This window comes from Haliotis rubra, unplaced genomic scaffold (assembly GCF_003918875.1).
Source record: "Haliotis rubra isolate DU_JTF1 unplaced genomic scaffold, ASM391887v1 Scf186, whole genome shotgun sequence".
Lineage (NCBI taxonomy): Eukaryota > Metazoa > Mollusca > Gastropoda > Lepetellida > Haliotidae > Haliotis > Haliotis rubra.
Genome location: NW_025765847.1, coordinates 21,604 through 48,326, shown reverse-complemented (window position 1 = coordinate 48,326; position 26,723 = coordinate 21,604). Strand labels below are relative to the sequence as shown.

The window sequence follows — 26,723 nt, the reverse complement described above, 5'->3', positions numbered from 1 at the left end:
TGACACATGTCATCGTATCCCGATTGTGTAGATCGATATTCCTGCTGCTAATGACGGATTTACTGAATTCTATTTACGATGATATATTGAATTATCTATCCGTGATATTGTTTCTGTGTTTGGTGATTTTAATGCGTGAGTAAGGAGCGTGTCATTATTAACATTATGCTAGTAGACACTGCAACAAAAGCCAGCATGTCAGCCAATGAAAACATCTCTCACGGCACCACTGCCCTTTGCGCCGGCAGCTCTAGGTCAGACACCAAAGATGTTGGTTAGAAAAAGAATGGTTTATTCAGATGGCACATGTGTGTAAATACATAACAGTTAGTTCGAAAGGCGGAATATACAAAACTACAGACACTTGGCCATCAGCCTGAGGATCAGGCCAATGAGACATAAAAAATTAAAGGTAAGGATGGGAAAGCCGCAATAACGCGGGGCGCCTTGTGGCAGCAAGAGTTGTATGATCCCCAGGGAGCTGAGATTGATAATAACATGTGTCGTTGAGATTGACATCCAATGATCGAGGGGGAAAATACCAACGCCTTGAGCATGCACTAGTGCGTGGATATGTGCGTTATATACATATCCAATAATGAATATCCAATATTAAAGGTATTATTAAATTGTAAAAGTAAAAAATAACAATAATGTTACAAAGCCATCTTAAACGATTAGCACTCATAAAGATGGGAAATACAGCTATAAAGATGGGAAATACAGCTATTACAGAACACCGGCTTTGTCTTTTCGAGGTCTAGTTGCACCAGTTTGGGTTTAACCTCTCATTTTGCTTGAGAAGGAGTGTCTGATCTGTTGGAGACATGTTTACGAATAAGGGATAGAAAGAAACAGTTCCTTCCACAGACCACATCAAGCATCAGAATCAAAATCACAGCTAATTAAACAGTGAGTTTCATCCTCGACAGTATTAGTGCTACAAAGCTTACATATTATTTCCTGTAACGGGATCTTTCGACGACTAAATCTACCAAGCTTGACTTTCAGACGGAGAGCACAAGAGCTAAATTTGGAATGTTTTTACCAGCACCAAAAACAGGTTGCAGCTCTATTTTGTACAGAGTTAATTCAACTACACAGTCCCCTCTTCTTATGTAGCATAACCAACATGTTTCTATTAATCCACAAAATGCCATATCGATAGAAATACTCCACTACCAGCAACATTCCACCCCTTTAAATTATATATACTCAACAAAATTAGAAACTTGACACCTACATTTTACATAGCAATTGTGAACGGGTAATTCTTTGTAGGTTCATATTGTGGCATACATGTACACACAACAATGACATGTAGGCTGTTGAAACACAACAATCACGTGCAAACTCAGACATTGCTAAACAGGATTTTTCGTCAAAAGGCGACTCTGCCGCGTCTCACAAATCAGCAACGTGTGGTTACCATGGGTAGACTTGAACAATCCGTTAAAGCAGTTGCATGATCCCTAGGCTGCATCACCCCAATATGACGTTGAAGTCAGGTTACGTCATCTTCACAAGTAGACAATTGTTTGGAATGGCAGCACAGACCACCAGGAGAATCTATCAGATCTAGACACCCATACACAGGACATATACCCCCTCGCCCCTAGTTAAATTATTTCGATTTCCCTGTTTGTTTCGAAATATACTCATGGAAACAAATAAGGGAACACATGAAAGTACAAGTGTTCCTTTATTCTTTTCCAGCTTTCTTCACCAGGTATGTATTGCACTGTGGGTCAAATTCTGGAAATAAAAAAAGGAACACTTATAGTTTCATGTGTTCCCTTATTTGTTTCCATGAGTATATGTTCATAAGTAAAGAAAACAACAGCTCCAGCACACATATATGTGTAGAATGGGGTATGTCACTAGGGTAGCTACTTGAACAAAGCCAGCATGAATGTCAACACTGAGACCAACAGGAGGAGTAGAGACGGCTGGGAGACACAAGCGTCACAGCCAGCTGGTCTATTGTACTTGTTCACTTCTTTCAGGACCTCTGCTGTTCTCTTCGGACAGGAACCAAAGGCTTTCTCAACGCAGGTATCCAGCAACAGCGATACTCTGGATAGACAAAGGGTAGTTGCTACATATTTAAATGATATCTGCTAGACATATCTGTAGGTTAGGATAACTAAGTTCACACGTTCACATCTATCCTCACTTTCGACATTGCCAACGTTAATAACTCTCCCAAGCTGTGATACATGAAATAATGTTTTAATTTGTGGCTACTAAAACCAAAAAATCAAAAGAAAATTGCATTCTGTCAATATTCTACAATGCTTGATTTTGAGCTATAGACGTTTTGGGAATACCTGCAGGCGAATGTGACATATTCATCAGCCGTGGAGAAATCTGGACCTCCCTGGAAGCCATCCCGAAGACAGTTAGTGACGATCATTGTCCTATCCGGAGATTCCAAACATGGAGCGTCCACATCTGAATATATACAAAACTATCTTTTAAGATAGGCAGGCAGACACACATGTCTATTCGGTGATAGTAAACCAATGTACAAATGAAAGGCAATGTTTAAGGAGCGAACATAGAAGTTCTTACAAGGAACATAAACAAACATATCTGCAAACATTCGTCCCCCTTTCCGTAACCCGACTGTCCCAGAATAACTTGAGTTGGTCAGGAAGGAACTTCAATGTCACCCGTTGAACACCTTTAAAGTATATGTACTCAACAAAATTAGAAACTTCACACCTACAATATAAAAAGCAATTATGAAGGGGTAATTCTTTGTATTATCCATACGGGTGAGGAGATCCCGTGTAATATCTTTTTGATATTTGCACAATGTGCAATTTAGTCATTTTCGACGTTGATTGGTCGATCGTATATTTGTACATTTTCATTGGATGTCGGAACTACTTTCACACCACTATGTTCATTCATAATATTTCATCGATTCATTGATGAATTGACCGTGCTGTAATCGCACTGATTCGAGTTTAAAATAGAACAAAAAAACCATACAGGATTTCGATTCTGATGCTTATTTAATGCTTCATTCATACTTCATTAACAATATGGCGTCGTTTACTTAACAACATGTGTTTTAATAAAAATTGTCTATTCGTATTTAGTAAACAAACATGGCTACCCAGTTAACTGCAATCAACGTCAATGACCTGGTCAAGGTGGACGGATACATTACTGGACGTGTAACGAGAATAACACAACCACTAAATTCCTTTCGCGTGTATGTGATAAACAATGAACATGGCGAAATGGAAGTCGCAATGTATAAGACTGAAAGTGTTGCCGGAAACGATATCGAGCCAGTCGGCATCTCGCCAAAGTCCCCACTTACCGGAGAGCGTCATAAATGACTTACCGCCAGATGATTTTTTGGACCCCCAATCGAAAAAAATGACAGGTTTGTTCCTGTTTTTTACCATGACATTGAAAACGTTTTGGGTGCGAACGAAACCTGTTGTCGACTCGGACTAAATTTAGAGTTATCGTTCAGGGACACTGCATGACGCGAGCCAAAATTAGGTCACAGTCCGTTTCAGCAAAATGTTGACAAACGTTGATAATTGTGTATCGTCTTCTTAAAATAAGGTTCACCATCCCTGCGTTTTATTGTTCCCTTGTAGATTTTCACTGTGTTATAGGTTAACGTTAAAAAAATTGACAGGTTTTTGCTGTTCTGTATCAAACAACAGTCACCCACCTTCTGACACGAGTAGGCTAGATCGACACATTTGCGATTTACGACTAAATATTGAATATGAGATTGTTGTCGTTGAAAATAAACTTTAACCTTACAATGGGGTGTGGTTAATAAAATCGCCATCAAATGAATTTGGAAACTGATGAATTGTGTGTTGTTTTTCATACCGTTTTCTACAGTACTATATTGTGGTTCGACTGCGAATCCATTAAGTAAGCTTGAGCAGTTTGGTTTCATCCGCGCATTAATACAGATCAGCTGACTTAGTTGTAATCACTTACATAAGAAGATGCGGCTTTGGGTTTATAAATGCTGGTCTCTCGGTTTAATTACAGAATGGGTAATAAATAGAACAACTCAAAGCTCGGGACAGTGAACATAAATTTCACTCGTGACATTATTTCCGTAATCACTCGTACCTCTTATTGTGACATACACACAGCAATGACATGTAGGCTATTAAAATATGGTGATTGGGGAATCACGATCACGTGCAAACTTACAGACATTGCTAAACAGGATGTTTCATGAAAAGACGCGTCGTGTTCGTAAGGTTGAACCAGTTTGTTTTACATGTTTATAGAAACATAAATATTTGAATAATTCACATCCATACTGACAACTACCAATCTTTAGTTCAACTTATAGATGAGATTCAAAAGTTATAACACGGTTTTACGCCGCTTTGGTGACAACCTAGCTTACAATTTCACGTTGTCACAACGTTGTCACAATGTCGACTCCCATTTACGTTGTCATAACGTTGTAGCCTGACGTTGTGATACGTGATTTTTACGTCACCACAAGGATCAAGTTACATGATGCTATCGAATTTTACATTGTCTTAACGTTCTATTTAACTTTAATAGTTGAATAGTTTTCCCAGTAGTGAACAGCGAGGAGTTCAAAGGATAACGATTCCTCAACGAAAATTTGCAACGTTGTTATTACATGTACTTTGTGACATAACGTTATACCATGACGTAATACTAACGTTGTGACAACGTTGTGTCATGATGATACCAGTTCAATATGTAACTTATACGTTGTCATTTCTATTGCTGATATACCACACATTTAAAGTGATAATTGTCCTTAAAGCATATTTACCGTTGATATTATTACACGTGTAGTCGAAAGCCTGTTTTGTATGGTCAAGGGATGGGATTATTCTTCGCCAATCGGATGGGAGGCATGTGATGAGCTTCCCACGCATGCATCCATAGACGTTTAAAAGAGCAGCTTTGATCCTGGAAAAGTATGCATATGTATTATACAAGATGGTAGTGAATGGAAACTGCAAACACAGCATCTTGCTTGCACTATATCCTATTAACAGCTGGTCACACACCACGAACATTAGCATGGGTGTGACAACCACGTAGCATGTGACAGCATAATCATGACCTGGGATCTGACCAACAGTCATCACCTGTGGCTACACAATCAGTAGAGGTCTGCTGACTGTATAGTCATCACATATTATGTCAAACACCACACACACACACACACACACACACACACACACACACACACACCCCAATAACCATCTCGGATGTGAAGCTAGCTATCACCTGGGTGGTGAATAGGGAGGTATATAAACAGAAATCATTGCGTAATCAATTTAGTCGGCCATTTTGAATGATGACGTCATAGTTTTTTTCCCATTCTATAATTAGTAAATACTCATGACGTGCTCACGTGACAGGTCTACACGTGATGAAAATGGTGACATCAAAGGTTATTTGCAATAGGTCTAATAAAAACACATGACATGTCCACGTTATGAGTACCGTGGTGCGACCTGGGCCTTATTTCCTGTCACCGGTATCTACTTGGTAATAATTATTAATCAGATAGCTTGTTTTCGCTGCTTCAGATACCTTTGGGCAACAGATCCCTTACGTGGGAAGTGGACTCTCTCCATGCGGTTCTATGCAATGGTCATTTAATCATCTTTCAGGACAAAAGGGGGTGGGGGAGTGCACCCCTGCGCCCACTCTTGATTCGCCTATGCTTATGTGACTGATCATCAAAATGACAGATTATTAATTTGACCTCATTAGATTCGCTATGGGGTCCATGTATTGTTGACATAAATGTTTAATCGAGAAATTGAAAACAAACGTACGTAGGCTGGCAGAAGGTCATCCTTACAGCTGAAAGAATAGATGTCAAGTTGTTGAACTTGAAGTTGCTGTCCCTGAAGAGCCGTTCCACGGGAGTCCCTTGGATTTGCGCTGAACACTCGGTGAAGAGTTTGGTACCGTTTAAACACTGGAAAGGCTGGGTGCTGCTGGAGGGTAGTGCTGAAACACAAACTGACAGAGACACACGTGAAACGGGTTAGATGGGTTCCGTGCCGCATGCTTTTTTCAACGACTTCTTGATAACGAGCTTCTTAGTGACCATACTCGTAGCTTCATCACACTAAATCACAAAAAACATGCAAGCTGTAACCACATTATTCATATTAAAGCTGAAGATGTCAATCAATTCCGATCTCCGAGCTGTCAGTTTATAAGGGAATTGTTCATGCAGGATATTTCCAACGATTTAATGACAAAAACCTTTAGGTTTCTTAGGTTCCTTTAAGTTTGCCTAATAGTGTACCAGTTGTCGTGTACCAGGTATATATCTGGGGACGTGGGGTCCTCTGTCTGAGAGTGTACCAGTTGTCATGTACCAGGAATATATCAGGGGATGTAGGGTCCTCTGAATGATAGTGTACCGGTTGTGGTGTACCAGGTATATATCAGATGTAGGGTCCTCTGTCTGATAGTGTCTAGTTGTCGTGTACCAGGTATATATCAGGGGATGTAGGGTCCTCTGTCTGATGGTGCACCAGTTGTCTTGTAAAAGGTATATATCTGGGGATGTAGGGTCGTCTGTATCATAGTGTACCAGATGTCGTGTACCAGGTATATATCAGGGGACGTGGGGTCCTCTGTCTGAGAGTGTACCAGTTGTCTTGTACCAGGTATATATCAGGGGATGTAGGGTCCTCTGAATGATAGTGTACCAGTTGTCGTCTACCAGATATATATCAGATGTAGGGTCCTATGTATGATAGTGTACCAGTTGTCGTGTACCAGGAATATATCAGGGGATATAGGGTGTTCTGTCTGATAGTGTACCAGTTGTCGTGTACCAGGTATATATCAGGGGATGTAGGGTCTTCTGTCTGATAGAGTACCAGTTGCCATGTACCAGGTATATATCAGCTGATGTAGGGTCCTCTGTCTGATAGTGTACCAGTTGTCGTGTACCAGGTATATACCAGGGGACGTGGGGTCCTCTGTCTGAGAGTGTACCAGTTGTCATGTACCAGTTATATATCAGGGGATGTAGGGTCCTCTGAATGAAAGTGTACCGGATGTCGTGTACCAGGTATATATCAGATGTAGGGTCCTCTGTATGATAGTGTACCAGTTGTCATGTACCAGGCATACTTATCAGGGGGATATAGGGTGTTCTGTCTGATAGTGTACCAGTTGTCATGTACCAGGGTATATATCAGGGGATGTAGGGTCCTCTGTCTGATAGTATACAAGTTGTCATGTACCAGGTATATATCAGGGGATGTAGGGTCCTGTGTATGATAGTGTACCAGTTGTCGTGTACCAGGGTATATATCAGGGGATGTAGGTTCTGTCTGATAGTGTATCAGTTGTCGTCTACCAGGTATATATCAGGGGCTGTAGGGTCCTCTGTATGATAGTGTACCAGTTGTCGTGTACCAGGTATATATCAGGGTTGTAGAGTCCTCTGTCTGATAGTGTATCAGTTGTCATGTACCAGGTATATATCAGGGGATGTAGGGTCCTCTGTCTGATCGTGTATCAGTTGTTATGTACCAGGTATATATCAGGGGATGTATGGTCCTATGTCTGATACAGTACAAGTTGTCGTCCACCAGGTATATATAAGGGGATGTAGGGTCCTCTGTCAGATAGTGTACCAGTTGTCTTGTACCAGGTATATATCAGGTGATGTAGGGTCTTCTGTATGATAGTGTACTAGTTGTCGTGTACCAAATATATACCAGGAGGGGTGGGGTCCTCTGTCTGAGAGTGTACCAGTAGTCATGTACCAGGTATATATCAAGGGATGTAGGGTCCTCTGAATCAAAATGTACCTGTTGTCGTGTACCAGGTATATATCAGATGTAGAGTCCTCTGTCTGATAGTGTACCAGTTGTCGTGTACCAGGTATATATAAGGGGATATAGGGTGTTCTGTCTGATAGTGTACAAGTTGTCATATAGCAGGGTATATATCAGGGGATGTAGGGTCCTCTGTCTGATAGAGTACCAGTTGTCGTGTACCAGGTATATATCAGTGAATGTAGGGTCCTATGTCTGATAGTGTACCAGTTGTCGTGTACCAGGTATATGTCAGGGAATCTATGGCCTTCTGTCAGATAGTGTACCAGTTGTCGTGTACCAGGTATATATCAGGGGTTGTAGGGTCCTATGTCTGATAGTGTATCAGTTGTCGTGTACCAGGGTATATATCAGGGGATGAAGGTTCTGTCTCATAGTGTATCAGTTGTCGTGTACCATGTATATATCAGGGGCTGCAGGGTCCTCTGTCTGATAGTGTATCAGTTGTCGTGTACCAGGTATATACCAGGGAATGTAGGGTCTTCTGTCTGATAGTGTACCAGTTGTCATGTACCAGGTATATATCAGGGGATGTAGGGTCTTCTGTCTGATAGTGTATCAGTTGTCATGTACCCGGTATATATCAGGGGATGTAGGGTCCTCTGTCTGATAGAGTACCAGTTGTCTTGTACCAGGTATATATCAGGGGATGTAGGGTGTTCTGTCTGATAGTGTACCAGTTGTCGTGTACCAGGTATATATCAGGGGATGTAGGGTCTTCTGTCTGATAGAGTACCAGTTGCCATGTACCAGGTATATATCAGGGGATGTAGGGTCCTCTGTCTGATAGTGTACCAGTTGTCTTATACCAGGTATATATCAGGTGATGTAGGGTCTTCTGTATGATAGTGTACCAGTAGTCGTGTACCAGGTATATACCAGGGCAAGTGGGGTCCTCTGTCTGAGAGTGTACCATTTGTCATGTACCAGGTATATATCAGGGGATGTAGTGTCCTCTGTCTGATAGTGTACCGGTTGTCGTGTACCAGGTATATATCAGATGTAGGGTCCTCTGTATGATAGTGTACCAGTTGTCATGTACCAGGTATATTTATCAGGGGATATAGGGTGTTCTGTCTGATAGTGTACCAGTTGTCATGTACCAGGGTATATATCAGGGGATGTAGGTTCCTCTGTATGATAGTGTACCAGTTGTCGTGTACCAGGTGTATATAAGGGCATGTAGGGTCTTCTATATGATAGTGTACCAGTTGTCATGTACCAGGTATATATCAGGTGATGTAGGGTCTTCTATATCATAGTGTACCAGTTGTCGTGTACCAGGTATATACCAGGGGACGTGGGGTCCTCTGTCTGAGAGTATACCATTTGTCATGTACCAGGTATAGATCAGGGGATGTAGGGTCCTCTGAATGAAAGTGTACCGGTTGTCGTGTACCAGGTATATATCAAATGTAGGGTCCTCTGTATGATAGTGTACCAGTTGTCGTGTACCAGGTATATATAAGGGGATATAGGGTGTTCTGTCTGATAGTGTACCAGTTGTCATGTACCAGGGTATATATATAGGGATGTAGTGTCCTCTGTCTGATAGAGTACCAGTTCTCGTGTACCAGGTATATATCAGGGAATGTAGGGTCCTATGTCTGAAAGTGTACCAGTTGTCGTGTACCATATATATGTCAGGGAATGTAGGGTCTTCTGTCAGATAGTGTACCAGTTGTCGTGTACCAGGAATATATCAGGGGTTGTAGGTTCCTCTGTCTGATAGTGTATCAGTTGTCGTGTACCAGGGTATATATCAGGGGATGTAGGTTCTGTATGATAGTGTACCAGTTGTCATGTACCAGGTATATTTATCAGGGGATATAGGGTGTTCTGTCTGATAGTGTACAAGTTGTCATGTACCAGAGTATATATCAGGGGATGTAGGGTCCTCTGTCTGATAGTGTACAAGTTGTCGTCCACCAAGTATATATAAGGGGATGTTGGGTCCTCTGTCAGATAGTGTACCAGTTGTCATGTACCAGGTATATATCAGGGAATGTAGGGTCCTCTGTCTGATAGTGTATCAGTTGTCATGTACCAGGTATATATAAGGGGATGTAGTGTCCTCTTTGAGATAGTGTACCAGTTGTCGTGTACCAGGTATATATCAGGGGTTGTAAGGTCCTCTGTCTGATAGTGTACCAGTTGTCGTGTACCAGGTATATATAAGGGCATGTAGGGTACTCTGTGAGATAGTGTACTAGTTGTCGTGTACCAGGTATATATCAGGGGCTGTAGGGTCCTCTGTCTGATAGTGTACCAGTTGTCTTGTACCAAGTATATATCAGGGATGTAGGGTCTTCTGAATGATACTGTACAAGTTGTCATGTACCCGGGTATATATCAGGGGATGTAGGGTCCTCTGTCTGGTAGTGTACAAGTTGTCATGTACCAGGTGTATATAAGGGGATGTAGGTTCTGTCTCATAGTGTATCAGTTGTCGTGTACCAGGTATATATCAGGGGCTGTAGGGTCCTCTGTATGATAGTGTATCAGTTGTCGTGTACCAGGGTATATATTAGGGGATGTAGGTTCTGTCTCATAGTGTATCTGTTGTCGTGTACCAGGTATATATCAGGGTTGTAGAGACCTCTGTCTGATAGTGTATCAGTTGTCATGTACCAGGTATATATCAGGGGATGTAGGGTCTTCTGTCTGATAGTATATCAGTTGTCGTCTACCAGGGTATATATTATGGGATGTAGGTTCTGTCTCATAGTGTTTCTGATAGTGTTTCTGTTGTCGTGTACCAGGTATATATCAGGGGATGTAGGGTCCTCTGTCTGATAGTGTACAAGTTGTCGTCCACCAGGTATATATAAGGGGATGTTGGGTCCTCTGTCAGATAGTGTACCAGTTGTCTTGTACCAGGTATATACCAGGGGACGTGGGGTCCTCTGTTTGAGAGAGTACCAGTTGTCATGTACCAGGTATATATCAGGGGATGTAGGGTCCTCTGAATGAAAGTGTACCGGTTGTCGTGTACCAGGTATATATCAGATGTAGGGTCCTCTGTATGATAGTGTACCAGTTGTCGTGTACCAGGTATATATAAGGGGATATAGGGTGTTCTGTCTGATAGTGTACCAGTTGTCATGTACCAGGGTATATATCAGGGGAGGTAGGGTCCTCTGTCTGATAGTTTATCAGTTGTCGTGTACCAGGTATATATCAGGGAATGTAGGGTCCTATGTCTGATAGTGTACCAGTTGTCGTGTACCAGGTATATGTCAGGGAATGTAGGGTCTTCTGTCAGATAGTGTACCAGTTGTCGTGTACCAGGTATATATCAGGGGTTGTAGGGTCCTCTGTCTGATAGTGTATCAGTTGTCGTGTACCAGGGTATATATCAGGGGATGTAGGTTCTGTCTGATAGTGTATCAGTTGTCGTGTACTAGGTATATATCAGGGGCTGTAGGGTCCTCTGTATAAGAGTGTATCAGTTGTCGTGTACCAGGTATATATCAGGATTGTAGAGTCCTCTGTCTGATAGTGTATCAGTTGTCATGTACCAGGTACATATCAGGGAATGTAGGGACTTCTGTCTGATAGTGTATCAGTTGTCGTGTACCAGGGTATATATTAGGGGATGTAGGTTCTGTCTCATAGTGTATCTGTTGTCGTGTACCAGGTATATATCAGGGTTGTAGAGACCTCTGTCTGATAGTGTATCAGTTGTCATGTACCAGGTACATATCAGGGGATGTAGTGTCTTCTGTCTGATAGTGTATCAGTTGTCGTCTACCAGGTATATATCAGGGGATGTAGGGTCTTCTGTCTGATAGAGTACCAGTTGCCATGTACCAGGTATATGTCAGGTGATGTAGGGTCTTCTGTATGATAGTGTACCAGTTGTCGTGTACCAGGTATATACCAGGGGACGTGGGGTCCTCTGTCTGAAAGTGTACCAGTTGTCATGTACCAGGTATATATCAGGGGATGTAGGGTCCTCTGAATGAAAGAGTACCGGTTGTCGTGTACCAGGTATATATCAGATGTAGGGTCCTCTGTATGATAGTGTACCAGTTGTCATGTACCAGGTATATTTATCAGGGGATATAGGGTGTTCTGTCTGATAGTGTACAAGTTGTCATGTACCAGAGTATATATCAGGGAATGTAGGGTCCTCTGTCTGATAGTGTACAAGTTGTCGTCCACCAGGTATATATAAGGGGATGTTGGGTCCTCTGTCAGATAGTGTACCAGTTGTCATGTACCAGGCATATATCAGGGAATGTAGGGTCCTCTGTCTGATAGTGTATCTGTTGTCATGTACCAGGTATATATAAGGGGATGTAGTGTCCTCTTTGAGATAGTGTACCAGTTGTCGTGTACCAGGTATATATCAGGGGTTGTAAGGTCCTCTGTCTGATAGTGTACCAGTTGTCGTGTACCAGGTATATATAAGGGCATGTAGGGTACTCAGAGATAGTGTACCAGTTGTCGTGTACCAGGTATATATCAGGGCTGTAGGGTCCTCTGTCTGATAGTGTACCAGTTGTCTTGTACTAAGTATATATCAGGGAATGTAGGGTCTTCTGAATGATACTGTACAAGTTGTCATGTACCAGGTGTATATAAGGGGATGTAGGTTCTGTCTCATAGTGTATCAGTTGTCGTGTACCAGGTATATATCAGGGGCTGTAGGGTCCTCAGTATGATAGTGTATCAGTTGTCGTGTACCAGGTATATATTAGGGGATGTAGGTTCTGTCTCATAGTGTATCTGTTGTCGTGTACCAGGTATATATCAGGGTTGTAGAGACCTCTGTCTGATAGTGTATCAGTTGTCATGTACCAGGTATATATCAGGGGATGTAGGGTCTTCTGTCTGATAGTGTATCAGTTGTCGTCTACCAGGTATATATCAGGGGATGTAGGGTCTTCTGTCTGATAGAGTACCAGTTGCCATGTACCAGGTATATGTCAGGTGACGTAGGGTCTTCTGTATGATAGTGTACCAGTTGTCGTGTACCAGGTATATATCAGGGGATGTAGGGTCCTCTGTCTGATAGTGTACAAGTTGTCGTCCACCAGGTATATATAAGGGGATGTTGGGTCCTCTGTCAGATAGTGTACCAGTTGTCTTGTACCAGGTATATATCAGGTGATGTAGGGTTTTCTGTATGATAGTGTACCAGTTGTCGTGTACCAGGTATATACCAGGGGACGTGGGGTCCTCTGTTTGAGAGAGTACCAGTTGTCATGTACCAGGTATATATCAGGGGATGTAGGGTCCTCTGAATGAAAGTGTACCGGTTGTCGTGTACCAGGTATATATCAGATGTAGGGTCCTCTGTATGATAGTGTACCAGTTGTCGTGTACCAGATATATATAAGGGGATATAGGGTGTTCTGTCTGATAGTGTACCAGTTGTCATGTACCAGGGTATATATCAGGGGAGGTAGGGTCCTCTGTCTGATAGTTTATCAGTTGTCGTGTACCAGGTATATATCAGGGAATGTAGGGTCCTATGTCTGATAGTGTACCAGTTGTCGTGTACCAGGTATATGTCAGGGAATGTAGGGTCTTCTGTCAGATAGTGTACCAGTTGTCGTGTACCAGGAATATATCAGGGGTTGTAGGGTCCTCTGTCTGATAGTGTATCAGTTGTCGTGTACCAGGGTATATATCAGGGGATGTAGGTTCTGTCTGATAGTGTATCAGTTGTCGTGTACCAGGTATATATCAGGGGCTGTAGGGTCCTCTGTATAAGAGTGTATCAGTTGTCGTGTACCAGGTATATATCAGGGTTGTAGAGTCCTCTGTCTGATAGTGTATCAGTTGTCATGTACCAGGAATATATCAGGGAATGTAGGGACTTCTGTCTGATAGTGTATCAGTTGTCATGTACCACGATATATATCAGAGGATGTAGGGTCCTCTGTCTGATAGTGTATCAGCTGTTATGTACCAGGTATATATCAGGGGATGTATGGTCCTATGTCTGATAGAGTACAAGTTGTCGTCCACCAGGTATATATAAGGGGATGAAGGGTTCTCTGTCAGATAGTGTACCAGTTGTCGTGTACCAGGTATATATCAGGGGAAATAGGGTGTTCTGTCTGATAGTGTACCAGTTCTCATGTACCAGGGTATATATTAGGGGATGTAGGGTCCTCTGTATGATAGTGTATCAGTTGTCGTGTACCAGGGTATATATCAGGGGATGTAGGTTCTGTCTCATAGTGTATCTGTTGTCGTGTACCAGGTATATATCAGGGTTGTAGAGACCTCTGTCTGATAGTGTATTAGTTGTCATGTACCAGGTATATATCAGGTGATGTAGGGTGTTCTGTCTGATAGTGTACCAGTTGTCGTGTACCAGGTATATATCAGGGGATGTAGGGTCTTCTGTCTCATAGAGCACCAGTTGCCATGTTCCAGGTATATATCAGGGGATGTAGGGTCCTCTGTCTGATAGTGTATCAGCTGTTATGTACCAGGTATATATCATGGGATGTATGGTCCTATGTCTGATAGATTACAAGTTGTCGTCCACCAGGTATGTATAAAGGGATGTTGGGTCCTCTGTATGATAGTGTACCAGTTGTCGTGTACCAGGTATATATCAGGGGATGTAGGTTCTGTCTGATAGTGTATCAGTTGTCGTGTACCAGGTATATATCAGGGGCTGTAGGGTCCTCTGTATGATAGTGTACCAGTTGTCATCTACCAGGTATATTTCAGGGGATGTAGGGTCCTCTGTCTGATAGTGTAACAGTTGTTATGTACCAGGTATATATCAGGGGATGTATGGTCCTATGTCTGATAGAGTACAAGTTGTCGTCCACCAGGTATATATAAGGGGATGTAGGGTCCTCTGTCAGATAGTGTACCAGTTGTCATGTACCAGGTATACATCAGGGGATGTAGGGTCCTCTGTATGATAGTGTACCAGTTGTCGTGTACCAGGGTATATATCAGGGGATGTAGGTTCTGTCTGATAGTGTATCAGTTGTCGTGTACCAGGTATATATCAGGGGCTGTAGGGTCTTCTGTCTGATAGTGTATTAGTTGTCATCTACCCGGTATATATCAGGGGATGTAGGGTCTTCTGTCTGATAGTGTATCAGTTGTTATGTACCAGGTATATATCAGGGGATGTATGGTCCTAAGTCTGATAGAGTACAAGTTGTCGTCCACCAGGTATATATAAGGGGATGTAGGGTCCTCTGTCAGATGGTGTACCAGTTGTCGTGTACCAGGTATTTATCAGGGGTTGTAGGGTCCTCTGTCTGATAGTGTACCAGTTGTCATGTACCAGGTATATATAAGGGCATGTAGGGTCTTCTGTATGATGGTGTACCAGTTGTCGAGTACTAGGTATATATCTGGGGATGTAGGGTCTTTTGTCTGATAGTGTACCAGTTTTCTTGTACCAGGTATATATCAGGTGATGTAGGGTCTTCTGTATGATAGTGTACCAGTTGTCGTGTACCAGGTATATACCAGGGGACGTGGGGTCCTCTGTCTGAGAGTGTAGCAGTTGTCATGTACCAGGTATATATCAGGGGATGTAGGGTCCTTTGAATGAAAGTGTACCGGTTGTCATGTACCAGGTATATATAAGGGGATATAGGGTGTTCTGTCTGATAGTGTACCAGTTGTCATGTACCAGGGTATATATCAGGGGATGTAGGGTCCTCTGTCTGATAGAGTACCAGTTGTCGTGTACCAGGTATATATCAGGGAATGTAGGGTCCTCTGTCTGATAGTGTACCAGTTGTCGTGTACCAGGTATATATCAGGGAATGTAGGGTCTTCTGTCAGATAGTGTACCAGTTGTCGTGTACCAGGTATATATCAGGTGTTGTAGGGTCCTCTGTCTGATAGTGTATCAGTTGTCGTGTACCAGGGTATATATCAGGGGATGTAGGTTCTGTCTGGTAGTGTATCAGTTGTCGTGTACCAGGTATATATCAGGAGCTGTAGGGTCCTCTGTATGATAGTGTACCAGTTGTCGTCCACCAGGTATATATAAGAGGATAGGGTCATCTGTCAGGTGCGTACCAGTTGTCATGTACCAGGCATATATCAGGGATTGTAGGGACCTCTGTCTGATAGTGTACCAGTTGTCGTGTACCAGGTATATATCAGGAATGTAGGGTCTTCTGTCAGATAGTGTACCAGTTGTCAGTATATAACAGGGGATGTAGGGTCTTCTGAATGATAGTGTACCTGTGCCAGGTATATATAAGGGGATGTAGGGTCCTCTGTGAGATAGTGTACCAGTTGTCGTGTACCAGGTATATATCAGGGTTTGTAGGGTCCTCTGTCTGATAGTGTACCAGTTGTCGAGCACCAGTATATATCTTCAGGGATGTAGGGTCCCTCTGTCTGATAGTGTACCAGTTGTCGGTGCACCAGGTATATATCATAGGGTTTTCTTTCTGATAGTGACCAGTTGTCATGTAGGGGTATATCAGGGATGTGTCTGTATGATAGTGTACCAGTTGTGTACCGGCGGTATATATCAGGGCATGTAGGTTCTGTCTGATACCAGGTATATATATCAGGGATGTAGGGTCCTCTGTAGTGATAGTGTACCAGTTGTCATGTACCAGGTATATATCAGGGGATGTAGGGTCTTCTGTCTGATAGTGTACCAGTTGTCGTACCAGGTATATATCAGGGGATGGTAGGGTCCTCTGTCTGATAGTGTACCAGTTGTCGTGTACCAGGTATATATCAGGGATGTAGGGTCCTCTGTCTGATAGTGTACCAGTTGTCGTGTACCAGGTATATATCAGGGATGTATGTAGGGTATCTGTGTCATGATAGTGTACCAGTTGTCATGGGACGTAGGTCCTCTGTACCAGGTATCAGGGATGTATCAGTATACTGGGTCATGTATATATATCTGGATAGTGTGTCAGGTCTTCTGTCTGTACCAGTTGTCTTGTACCAGGTATATATCAGGGAATGTAGGGTCCTCTGTCTGATAGTGTACCAGTTGTCGTGTACCAGGTGTATATAGGGTCCTCTGTCTGATAGTGTCAGGATGTAGGTTCTGTCTGATAGTGTATCTCTGTCTGTCAGTGTCTGGATAGTGTACCAGCTGTCGTGTACCAGGCATATATCAGGATGTAGGGTCTGATAGTACCAGGTATATATCAGGGATGTAGGGTCCTCTGTATGATAGTGTACCAGTTGTCGTCCACCAGGTATATATAAGTACCATGTAGGGTCCTCTGTCTGATAGTGTACCAGTTGTCATGTACCAGGCATATATCAGGGGATGTAGGGTCCTCTGTCTGATAGTGTACCAGTTGTCGTGTACCAGGTATATATCAGGGAATGTAGGGTCCTCTGTCTGATAGTGTACTGTCAGTTGTCATGTACCAGGTATATATCAGGGGATGTAGGGTATCTGTCTGTACCAGGGTATATATAGTGAGTACTGTCTGGTAGTGTAGTTGTCGTGTACCAGGTATATATAAGTGTACCAGGGATGTAGGGTCCTCTGTCAGATAGTGTACCAGTTGTCATAGCATATATATGTACCAGTAGTGTACCATACATGTACCAGGTATATATCAGGGGTCCTCTGTCAGATAGTGTACCAGTTGTCATGTACCAGGTATATATCAGGGATGTTGTAGGGTTCTCTGTCTGATAGTGTACCAGATAGTGTCAGTTGAGTACCAGGTATATATCTGGGGATGTAGGGTCCTCTGTCTGATAGTGTACCAGTTGTCTTGTCTTGTACCAGGTATATATCAGGGATGTAGGGTCTTCTGAATGATAGTGTACCAGTTGTCGTGTACCAGGTATATATCAGGGAAATAGGGTTTTCTGTCTGATAGTGTACCAGTTGTCATGTAACAGGGTATATATCAGGGGATGTAGGGTCCTCTGTATGATAGTGTACCAGTTGTCGTGTACCAGGGTATATATCAGGGCATGTGTAGGTTCTGTCTGATAGTGTATCAGTTGTCGTGTACCAGGTATATATCAGGGGATGTAGGGTCCTCTGTATGATAGTGTACCGGTTATCGTGTACAGGTATATATCAGGGTTGTAGAGTCCTCTGTCTGATAATGTATGTCAGTTGTCATGGATCAGGTATATATCAGGGAATGTAGGGTCTTCTGTCTGATAGTGTATCAGTTGTCATGTACCCGGTATAATAGGGGATGTATGGTCCTCTGTCTGATAGTGTATCAGTTGTTATGTACCAGGTATATATCAGGGATGTATGGTCCTATGTCTGATAGAGTACAAGTTGTCGTCCACCAGGTATATATAAGGGGATGTAGGGTCCTCTGTCGGAAAGTGTATCAGTTGTAGTGTACCAGGTATATATCAGGGGTTGTAGGGTCCTCTGTCTGATAGTGTATCAGTTGTCATGTACCAGGTATATATAAGGGCATGTAGGGTCTTCTGTATGACAGTGTACCAGTTGTCGAGTACCAGGTATATATCTGGGCATGTAGGGTGCTCTGTCTGATAGTGTACCAGTTGTCTTGTACCAGGTATATATCAGGTGATGTAGGGTCTTCTGTATGATAGTGTACCAGTTGTCGTGTACCAGGTATATACCAGGGGACGTGGGGTCCTCTGTCTGAGAGTGTACCAGTTGTCATGTACCAGGTATATATCAGGGGATGTAGGGTCCTTTGAATGAAAGTGTACCGGTTGTCGTGTACCAGGTATATATAAGGGGATATAGGGTGTTCTGTCTGATAGTGTACCAGTTGTCATGTACCAGGGTATATATCAGGGGATGTAGGGCCCTCTGTCTGATAGAGTACCAGTTGTCGTGTACCAGGTATATATCAGGGAATGTAGGGTCCTCTGTCTGATAGTGTACCAGTTGTCGTGTACCAGGTATATATCAGGGAATGTAGGGTCTTCTGTCAGATAGTGTACCAGTTGTCTTGTACCAGGTATATATCAGGGGTTGTAGGGTCCTCTGTCTGATAGTGTATCAGTTGTCGTGTACCAGGGTATATATCAGGGGATGTAGGTTCTGTCTGGTAGTGTATCTGTTGTCGTGTACCAGGTATATATCAGGAGCTGTAGGGTCCTCTGTATGATAGTGTACCAGTTGTCGTCCACCAGGTATATATAAGAGGATGAAGGGTCCTCTGTCAGATAGTGTACCAGTTGTCATGTACCAGGCATATATCAGGGGTTGTAGGGACCTCTGTCTGATAGTGTACCAGTTGTCGTGTACCAGGTATATATCAGGGAATGTAGGGTCTTCTGTCAGATAGTGTACCAGTTGTCATGTACCAGGTATATAACAGGGGATGTAGGGTCTTCTGAATGATAGTGTACCAGTTCTCGTGTGCCAGGTATATATAAGGGGATGTAGGGTCCTCTGTGAGATAGTGTACCAGTTGTCGTGTACCAGGTATATATCAGGGGTTGTAGGGTTCTCTGTCTGATAGTGTACCAGTTGTCGAGTACCAGTATATATCTGGGGATGTAGGGTCCTCTGTCTGATAGTGTACCAGTTGTCTTGTACCAGGTATATATCAGGGGATGTAGGGTCTTCTGAATGATAGTGTACCAGTTGTCGTGTACCAGGTATATATCAGGGGAAATAGGGTTTTCTTTCTGATAGTGTACCAGTTGTCATGTAACAGGGTATATATCAGGGGATGTAGGGTCCTCTGTATGATAGTGTACCAGTTGTCGTGTACCAGGGTATATATCAGGGCATGTAGGTTCTGTCTGATAGTGTATCAGTTGTCGTGTACCAGGTATATATCAGGGGATGTAGGGTCCTCTGTATGATAGTGTACCGGTTATCGTGTACTAGGTATATATCAGGGTTGTAGAGTCCTCTGTCTGATAATGTATGAGTTGTCATGGATCAGGTATATATCAGGGAATGTAGGGTCTTCTGTCTGATATTGTATCAGTTGTCATGTACCCGGTATGTAATAGGGGATGTATGGTCCTCTGTCTGATAGTGTATCAGTTGTTATGTACCAGGTATATATCAGGGGATGTATGGTCCTATGTCTGATAGAGTACAAGTTGTCGTCCACCAGGTATATATAAGGGGATGTAGGGTCCTCTGTCGGAAAGTGTACCAGTTGTAGTGTACCAGGTATATATCAGGGGTTGTAGGGTCCTCTGTCTGATAGTGTATCAGTTGTCATGTACCAGGTATATATAAGGGCATGTAGGGTCTTCTGTATGACAGTGTACCAGTTGTCGAGTACCAGGTATATATCTGGGCATGTAGGGTGCTCTGTCTGATAGTGTACCAGTTGTCTTGTACCAGGTATATATCAGGTGATGTAGGGTCTTCTGTATGATAGTGTACCAGTTGTCGTGTACCAGGTATATACCAGGGGACGTGGGGTCCTCTGTCTGAGAGTGTACCAGTTGTCATGTACCAGGTGTATATCAGGGGATGTAGGGTCGTCTGAATGAAAGTGTACTGGTTGTCGTGTACCAGGTATATATCAGGGGATATAGGGTGTTCTGTCTGATAGTGTACCAGTTGTCATGTACCAGGGTATATATCAGGGGATGTAGGGTCCTCTGTCTGATAGAGAACCAGTTGTCATGTACCAGGCATATATCAGGGGTTGTAGGGACCTCTGTCTGATAGTGTACCAGTTGTCGTGTACCAGGTATATATCAGGGAATGTAGGGTCTTCTGTCAGATAGTGTACCAGTTGTCATGTACCAGGTATATAACAGGGGATGTAGGGTCTTCTGAATGATAGTGTACCAGTTCTCGTGTGCCAGGTATATATAAGGGGATGTAGGTCCCTCTGTGAGATAGTGTACCAGTTGTCGTACCAGGTATATATCATAAGGGGTTGTAGGGTCCTCTGTCCGATAGTGTACCAGTTGTCGAGTACCAGGTATATATCTGGGGATGTAGGGTCCTCTGTCTGATAGTGTACCAGTTGTCATTTGTACCAGGTATATATCAGGGATGTAGGGTCTTCTGAATGATAGTGTACCAGTTGTCGTGTACCAGGTATATATCAGGGAAATAGGGTTTCTGTCTGATAATGTACCAGTTGTCATGTAACAGGGTATATATCAGGGGATGTAGGGTCCTCTGTATGATAGTGTACCAGTTGTCGTGTACCAGGGTATATATCAGGGCATGTAGGTTCTGTCTGATAGTGTATCAGTTGTCGTGTACCAGGTATATATCAGGGGATGTAGGGTCCTCTGTATGATAGTGTACCGGTTATCGTGTACCAGGTATATATCAGGGTTGTAGAGTCCTCTGTCTGATAATGTATCAGTTGTCATGGATCAGGTATATATCAGGGAATGTAGGGTCTTCTGTCTGATATTGTATCAGTTGTCATGTACCCGGTATATATATAGGGGATGTAGGGTCCTCTGTCTGATAGTGTATCAGTTGTTATGTACCAGGTATATATCAGGGGATGTATGGTCCTATGTCTGATAGAGTACAAGTTGTCGTCCACCAGGTATATATAAGGGGATGTAGGGTCCTCTGTCGGAAAGTGTACCAGTTGTAGTGTACCAGGTATATATCAGGGGTTGTAGGGTCCTCTGTCTGATAGTGTATCAGTTGTCATGTACCAGGTATATATAAGGGCATGTAGGGTCTTCTGTATGACAGTGTACCAGTTGTCGAGTACCAGGTATATATCTGGGCATGTAGGGTGCTCTGTCTGATAGTGTACCAGTTGTCTTGTACCAGGTATATATCAGGTGATGTAGGGTCTTCTGTATGATAGTGTACCAGTTGTCGTGTACCAGGTATATACCAGGGGACGTGGGGTCCTCTGTCTGAGAGTGTACCAGTTGTCATGTACCAGGTGTATATCAGGGGATGTAGGGTCGTCTGAATGAAAGTGTACTGGTTGTCGTGTACCAGGTATATATCAGGGGATATAGGGTGTTCTGTCTGATAGTGTACCAGTTGTCATGTACCAGGGTATATATCAGGGGATGTAGGGTCCTCTGTCTGATAGAGAACCAGATGTCGTGTACCAGGTATATATCAGGGAATGTATGGTCCTCTGTCTGATAGTGTACCAGTTGTCGTGTACCAGGTATATATCAGGGGATGTAGGGTCTTCTGTCTGATAGTGTACCAGTTGTCGTGTACCAGGTATATACCAGGGGGCGTGGGGTCCTCTTTCTTATAGTGTACCAGTTGTCTTGTACCAGGTACATATTAGGGGATGTAGGGTCCTCTGTCTGATAGTGTACAAGTTGTCGTGTACCAGGTATATGTCAGATGTAGGGTCCTCTGTATGATAGTGTACCAGCTGTCGTGCACCCGGTATATATCAGGGGATGTAGGGTCCTCTGTCTGATAGTGTATCAGCTGTTATGTACCAGGTATATATCAGGGGATGTAGGGTCTTCTGTCTGATAGTGTACCAGTTGTAGTGTACCAGTATATATCAGGATGTAGGTTCCTCTGTCAGATAGTGTACCAGTTGTCGTGTACCAGGTATATATCAGGGGATGTAGGGTCCTCTGTATGATGGTGTACCAGTTTTCTTGTACCAGGTATATATCAGGGGATGTACGGTCCTCTGTCTGAGAGTGTACCAATTTTCATGTACCAGGGTATATATCAGGGGATGTAGGGTCCTCTGAATGATAGTGTACCAGTTGTCGTGTACCAGGTATATATCAGGGGATGTAGGGTCCTCAGCACGATAGTGTACCAGTTGTCGTGTACCAGGTATATATCAGATTATGTAGGGCCTCAGCACGATAGTGTACCAGTTGTCATGTACCAGGTATATATCAGGGGATGTAGAGTCTTCTGTCTGATTGTGTACCAGTTGTCGTTTATGTGGTTTATATCAGGGGATGTAGGGTCTTCTGTCTGATTGTGTACCAGTTGTCGTGTACCAGGTATATATCAGGGGATGTAGGGTCTTCTGTCTGATTGTGTACCAGTTGTCGTGTACCAGGTATATATCAGGATGTAGTTTCTTCTGTATGATAGTGTGCCAGTTGTCATGTACCAGGTATATATCAGGGGATGTAAGGTCTTCTGTCTGATAGTGTATCAGTTGTCGTGTACCAGGTATATATCAGGGGATGTAGGGTCCTCTATATGATAGTGTACCAGTTGTCGTGTACCAGGTATATATCAGGGGATGTAGGGTCCTCTGTCTGATAGTGTACCAGTTGTCGTGTACCAGGTATATACCAGGGGACGTGGGGTCCTCTTTCTTATAGTGTACCAGTTGTCTTGTACCAGGTACATATCAGGGGATGTAGGGTCTTCTGTCTGATAGTGTACAAGTTGTCGTGTACCAGGTATATATCAGATGTAGGGTCCTCTGTATGATAGTGTACCAGCTGTCGTGCACCCGGTATATATCAGGGGATGTAGGGTCCTCTGTCTGATAGTGTATCAGCTGTTATGTACCAGGTATATATCAGGGGATGTAGGGTCTTCTGTCTGATAGTGTACCAGTTGTAGTGTACCAGTATATATCAGGATGTAGGTTCCTCTGTCAGATAGTGTACCAGTTGTCGTGTACCAGGTATATATCAGGGGATGTAGGGTCCTCTGTATGATGGTGTACCAGTTTTCTTGTACCAGGTATATATCAGGGGATGTACGGTCCTCTGTCTGAGAGTGTACCAATTTTCATGTACCAGGGTATATATCAGGGGATGTAGGGTCCTCTGAATGATAGTGTACCAGTTGTCGTGTACCAGGTATATATCAGGGGATGTAGGGTCCTCAGCACGATAGTGTACCAGTTGTCGTGTACCAGGTATATATCAGGTTATGTAGGGCCTCAGCACGATAGTGTACCAGTTGTCATGTACCAGGTATATATCAGGGGATGTAGAGTCTTCTGTCTGATTGTGTACCAGTTGTCGTGTATGAGGTTTATATCAGGGGATGTAGGTTTCGTGTACCAGGTATATATCAGGGGATGTAGGGTCTTCTGTCTGATTGTGTACCAGTTGTCGTGTACCAGGTATATATCAGGGGATGTAGTTTCTTCTGTCTGATAGTGTACCAGTTGTCGTGTACCAGGTATATATCAGGGGATGTAAGGTCTTCTGTCTGATAGTGTATCAGTTGTGGTGACCAGGTATGAATCAGGGGCTGTAGGGTCCTTTGTATGATAGTGTACCAGTTGTCGTGTACCAGGTATATATCAGGGGATGTAGGGTCCTCTATATGATAGTGTACCAGTTGTAGTGTACCAGGTATATATCAGGGGATGTAGGGTCCTGTGTCTGATAGTGTACCAGTTGTCGTGTACCAGGTATATATCAGGGGATGTAGGGTTCTCTGTCTGATAGTGTACCAGTTGTCGTGTTGTGGGTATATATCAGGGGATGTAGGGTCCTCTGTCTGATAGTGTACCTGTTGTCGTGTACCAGGTATATAATATGCAACCCTAACGCCCCTTTCAGGTTGCTTAGTCGGTCATTATCACCCCTCTTTCGATGGCCTGCACACCCGTGTGCGAAATACGCCTGATCATCATCATCAACATTGGAAAGTGAGACAGGGCAAACACCGGTAAGAGCGCAGACCAACCAGCAGGAAAGCCAGTCAGGGACGAACGCTGACCACCCAACCCAGCCCATCAGCTGCCCAAATGTCAAGCTGACTTTGCCGCCTTCCTCAGCCCGACTTTCTGGCAGTACAAGGTTGTACTGCTGAACATCTAGTCTTTACCACCACTAGTTACTGAAATGTCATCGCACAGTATAAGTTGCACGACCATACTAAATTATGACTAATTATTCTAGAGAGAGGGGTTGTCAATGGTAAATATCTGCGGTTTCAATGGTAAATATCCTGCATCCGAAGCAGACAATGTATTAATCATTACTTTATACCTAATCATTCACATGTCCGATGCATCAAATCGTGGTTAGCAATAATAAATATGCCAAATGCGATTTAACCATACGAATGCTATGCTTAGTGAAGTATAGGTTCCAGTACTTTTGTTGGTTTGATTCCCATCCGGGAGTCGAACCCACACTCCCAGAGTCAGGCACCTAATCGTCACAAAGTCAGCCATATAACCCGCTCAGCCACCGCCGCTTCCACAAGTGGGTGAGAAGAATGTTTGTCAGAGATTCGTAACTCACATATTGTAACATACGGCTACTGTAGCCGTGGGCTCACATGAATGTAAACATGAAAAATGTTACCTGCAATGAAGAAGATAAGGCGCATAGTGCCTCCAGGTCGTGAACTGATCTCTCACGCAAGACGGCCGCCGTTTTCAACGTTCTGGCACCCCTGTAGGCAATCCCCACCGGTTTCTGGGTAAACTGATCTGGTAGGACGTGTGTACAGTGTGCGTATGCAATAGCCAAGATGGGCAGTCAGACATGCATATAGCAATCGGTGTATGCGCACTCGATTTCACAACGCACTGTGCGGCAAATATTGCACGTATTGTCTCTTATTCAACAGCCGATTTGTATGGAATCCTAGAAGGGACATTGTCACTATATCGCATTGTTGCGTTGTCAAAAACAAGTAAAGTGAGGCAAAATAAACCAAAACGCGACACGCGACATCGCGATAACGCGACATTTCGCCCATTTGTTGCATTGTCGCGACGTCGCGTGTCGCGTTTTGAATAATATTTTTCTATTCCTCCAAAGGGCGACACGCGACATAGCGACAATTTTCAAGGTCAAAATATGTCGCGTTGTCGCGCGTCGCCCTATCTAAGATGTGTAAAAAGAAGCCTAAAATTTCACTAAAACGCGACACGCCACATATGTCGCATTGTCGCGTGTCGCGTTTTCGCCCTTTTCGATTACCGGTGCGCATGCGTAGAAAGTCAATGAGTCTACGCATGCACAGGAAATGTTATACTCTATTTCACACTTCAGTGGTCTTTTGTTACCTCCAATGGTTTTTACAATGAAGTAGTACGCGTAATGATAATGGGGGCTGCTTTTCTTGAACTTAATGGAAATCTTTCATTGTTGCTTTGAAAATTATTGTATATATTGTAAATGTATTTGGCCAATCAAGTGTGTTTTAGCAGCAAGACAAATTATTAGCGCTACTATTCATTGTAATGACGGCACACGGTGGCCCTGTCATTCAAGGCGGGGCAATTTGCTGGGCAGAGTTGTGTCTCTTAGTCACACCAGAAAACTATGATCATAGGTTCTAATCCCAGCACCATACACACTCATCACTTTGCACATTTCACCCATATCAAGCTCACAGGTTGTGAAAAAACTCAAATATTGTTAAAATTCAGGCCACATCGGCAGAAACATCAAGTCATATCCACGAATGGGTCACTATTTTCCACAGTGTGGCACCTCAGAGAGATTCTTGGTACAGTCCTGTCCGACGCTGATGAACTTGTTCAGCCAGCAGTGGATGGATACCAGGAAGAATGAGATGGTAATATCACTTAACCATCCAGCACCTCAAATACAGTTTTGGTCGACTTTGAACGTGATATTCTTCTTGGGAAATCGCCATACAAATGGAATGTTATGATTATGATTTTAAAAGCGGTCAAATCGCTTGGCAGAGTTGCGTACCCTTGGAGTGCCAGAAATCAACCCTCGCTCGCTCCCCCCCTCCCACCACTCCGCTCCCCCCTCCTCTCACTCACTCACTTACTCACTCCACTCCACTCCGCCCCACTCCGCTCCGCTCTACTCCAAACATCGAAAAGTAAGCATGCTTGTGATAGTTTATAAAATCCACAGTAACTAAATATTGAGTACAGTATGTATCACTCACTCACTCCCCTCCCCGTTCCATTCACTCAGTCACTCACTCACTCATTCCATTCCACTCCACTCCGCCCACTCACTCACTCCGCTCCACTCCCCGCTCCCTCTCCACTCACTCACTCACTCACAACCCCCTCCCCGTTCCGCTCACTCATTCCA

At 43.4% G+C, this 26,723-nt stretch overlaps 1 protein-coding gene across 1 annotated transcript; it reads right to left on the bottom strand.

The window, feature by feature from the left end:
• Positions 1-275: 275 nt before the first annotated feature.
• Positions 276-25,242, bottom strand: LOC124273930. The gene is made up of 5 exons (XM_046709273.1): positions 24,999-25,242; positions 5,835-6,024; positions 4,814-4,953; positions 2,331-2,454; positions 276-2,076 (listed from the first exon to the last, which is right to left on the bottom strand). Exons 1-5 carry the CDS (start codon positions 25,021-25,023, stop codon positions 1,890-1,892), a joined length of 666 nt encoding a protein of 221 aa, XP_046565229.1. The 5' UTR covers positions 25,024-25,242; the 3' UTR covers positions 276-1,889.
• Between the last annotated feature and the right edge of the window lie 1,481 nt (positions 25,243-26,723).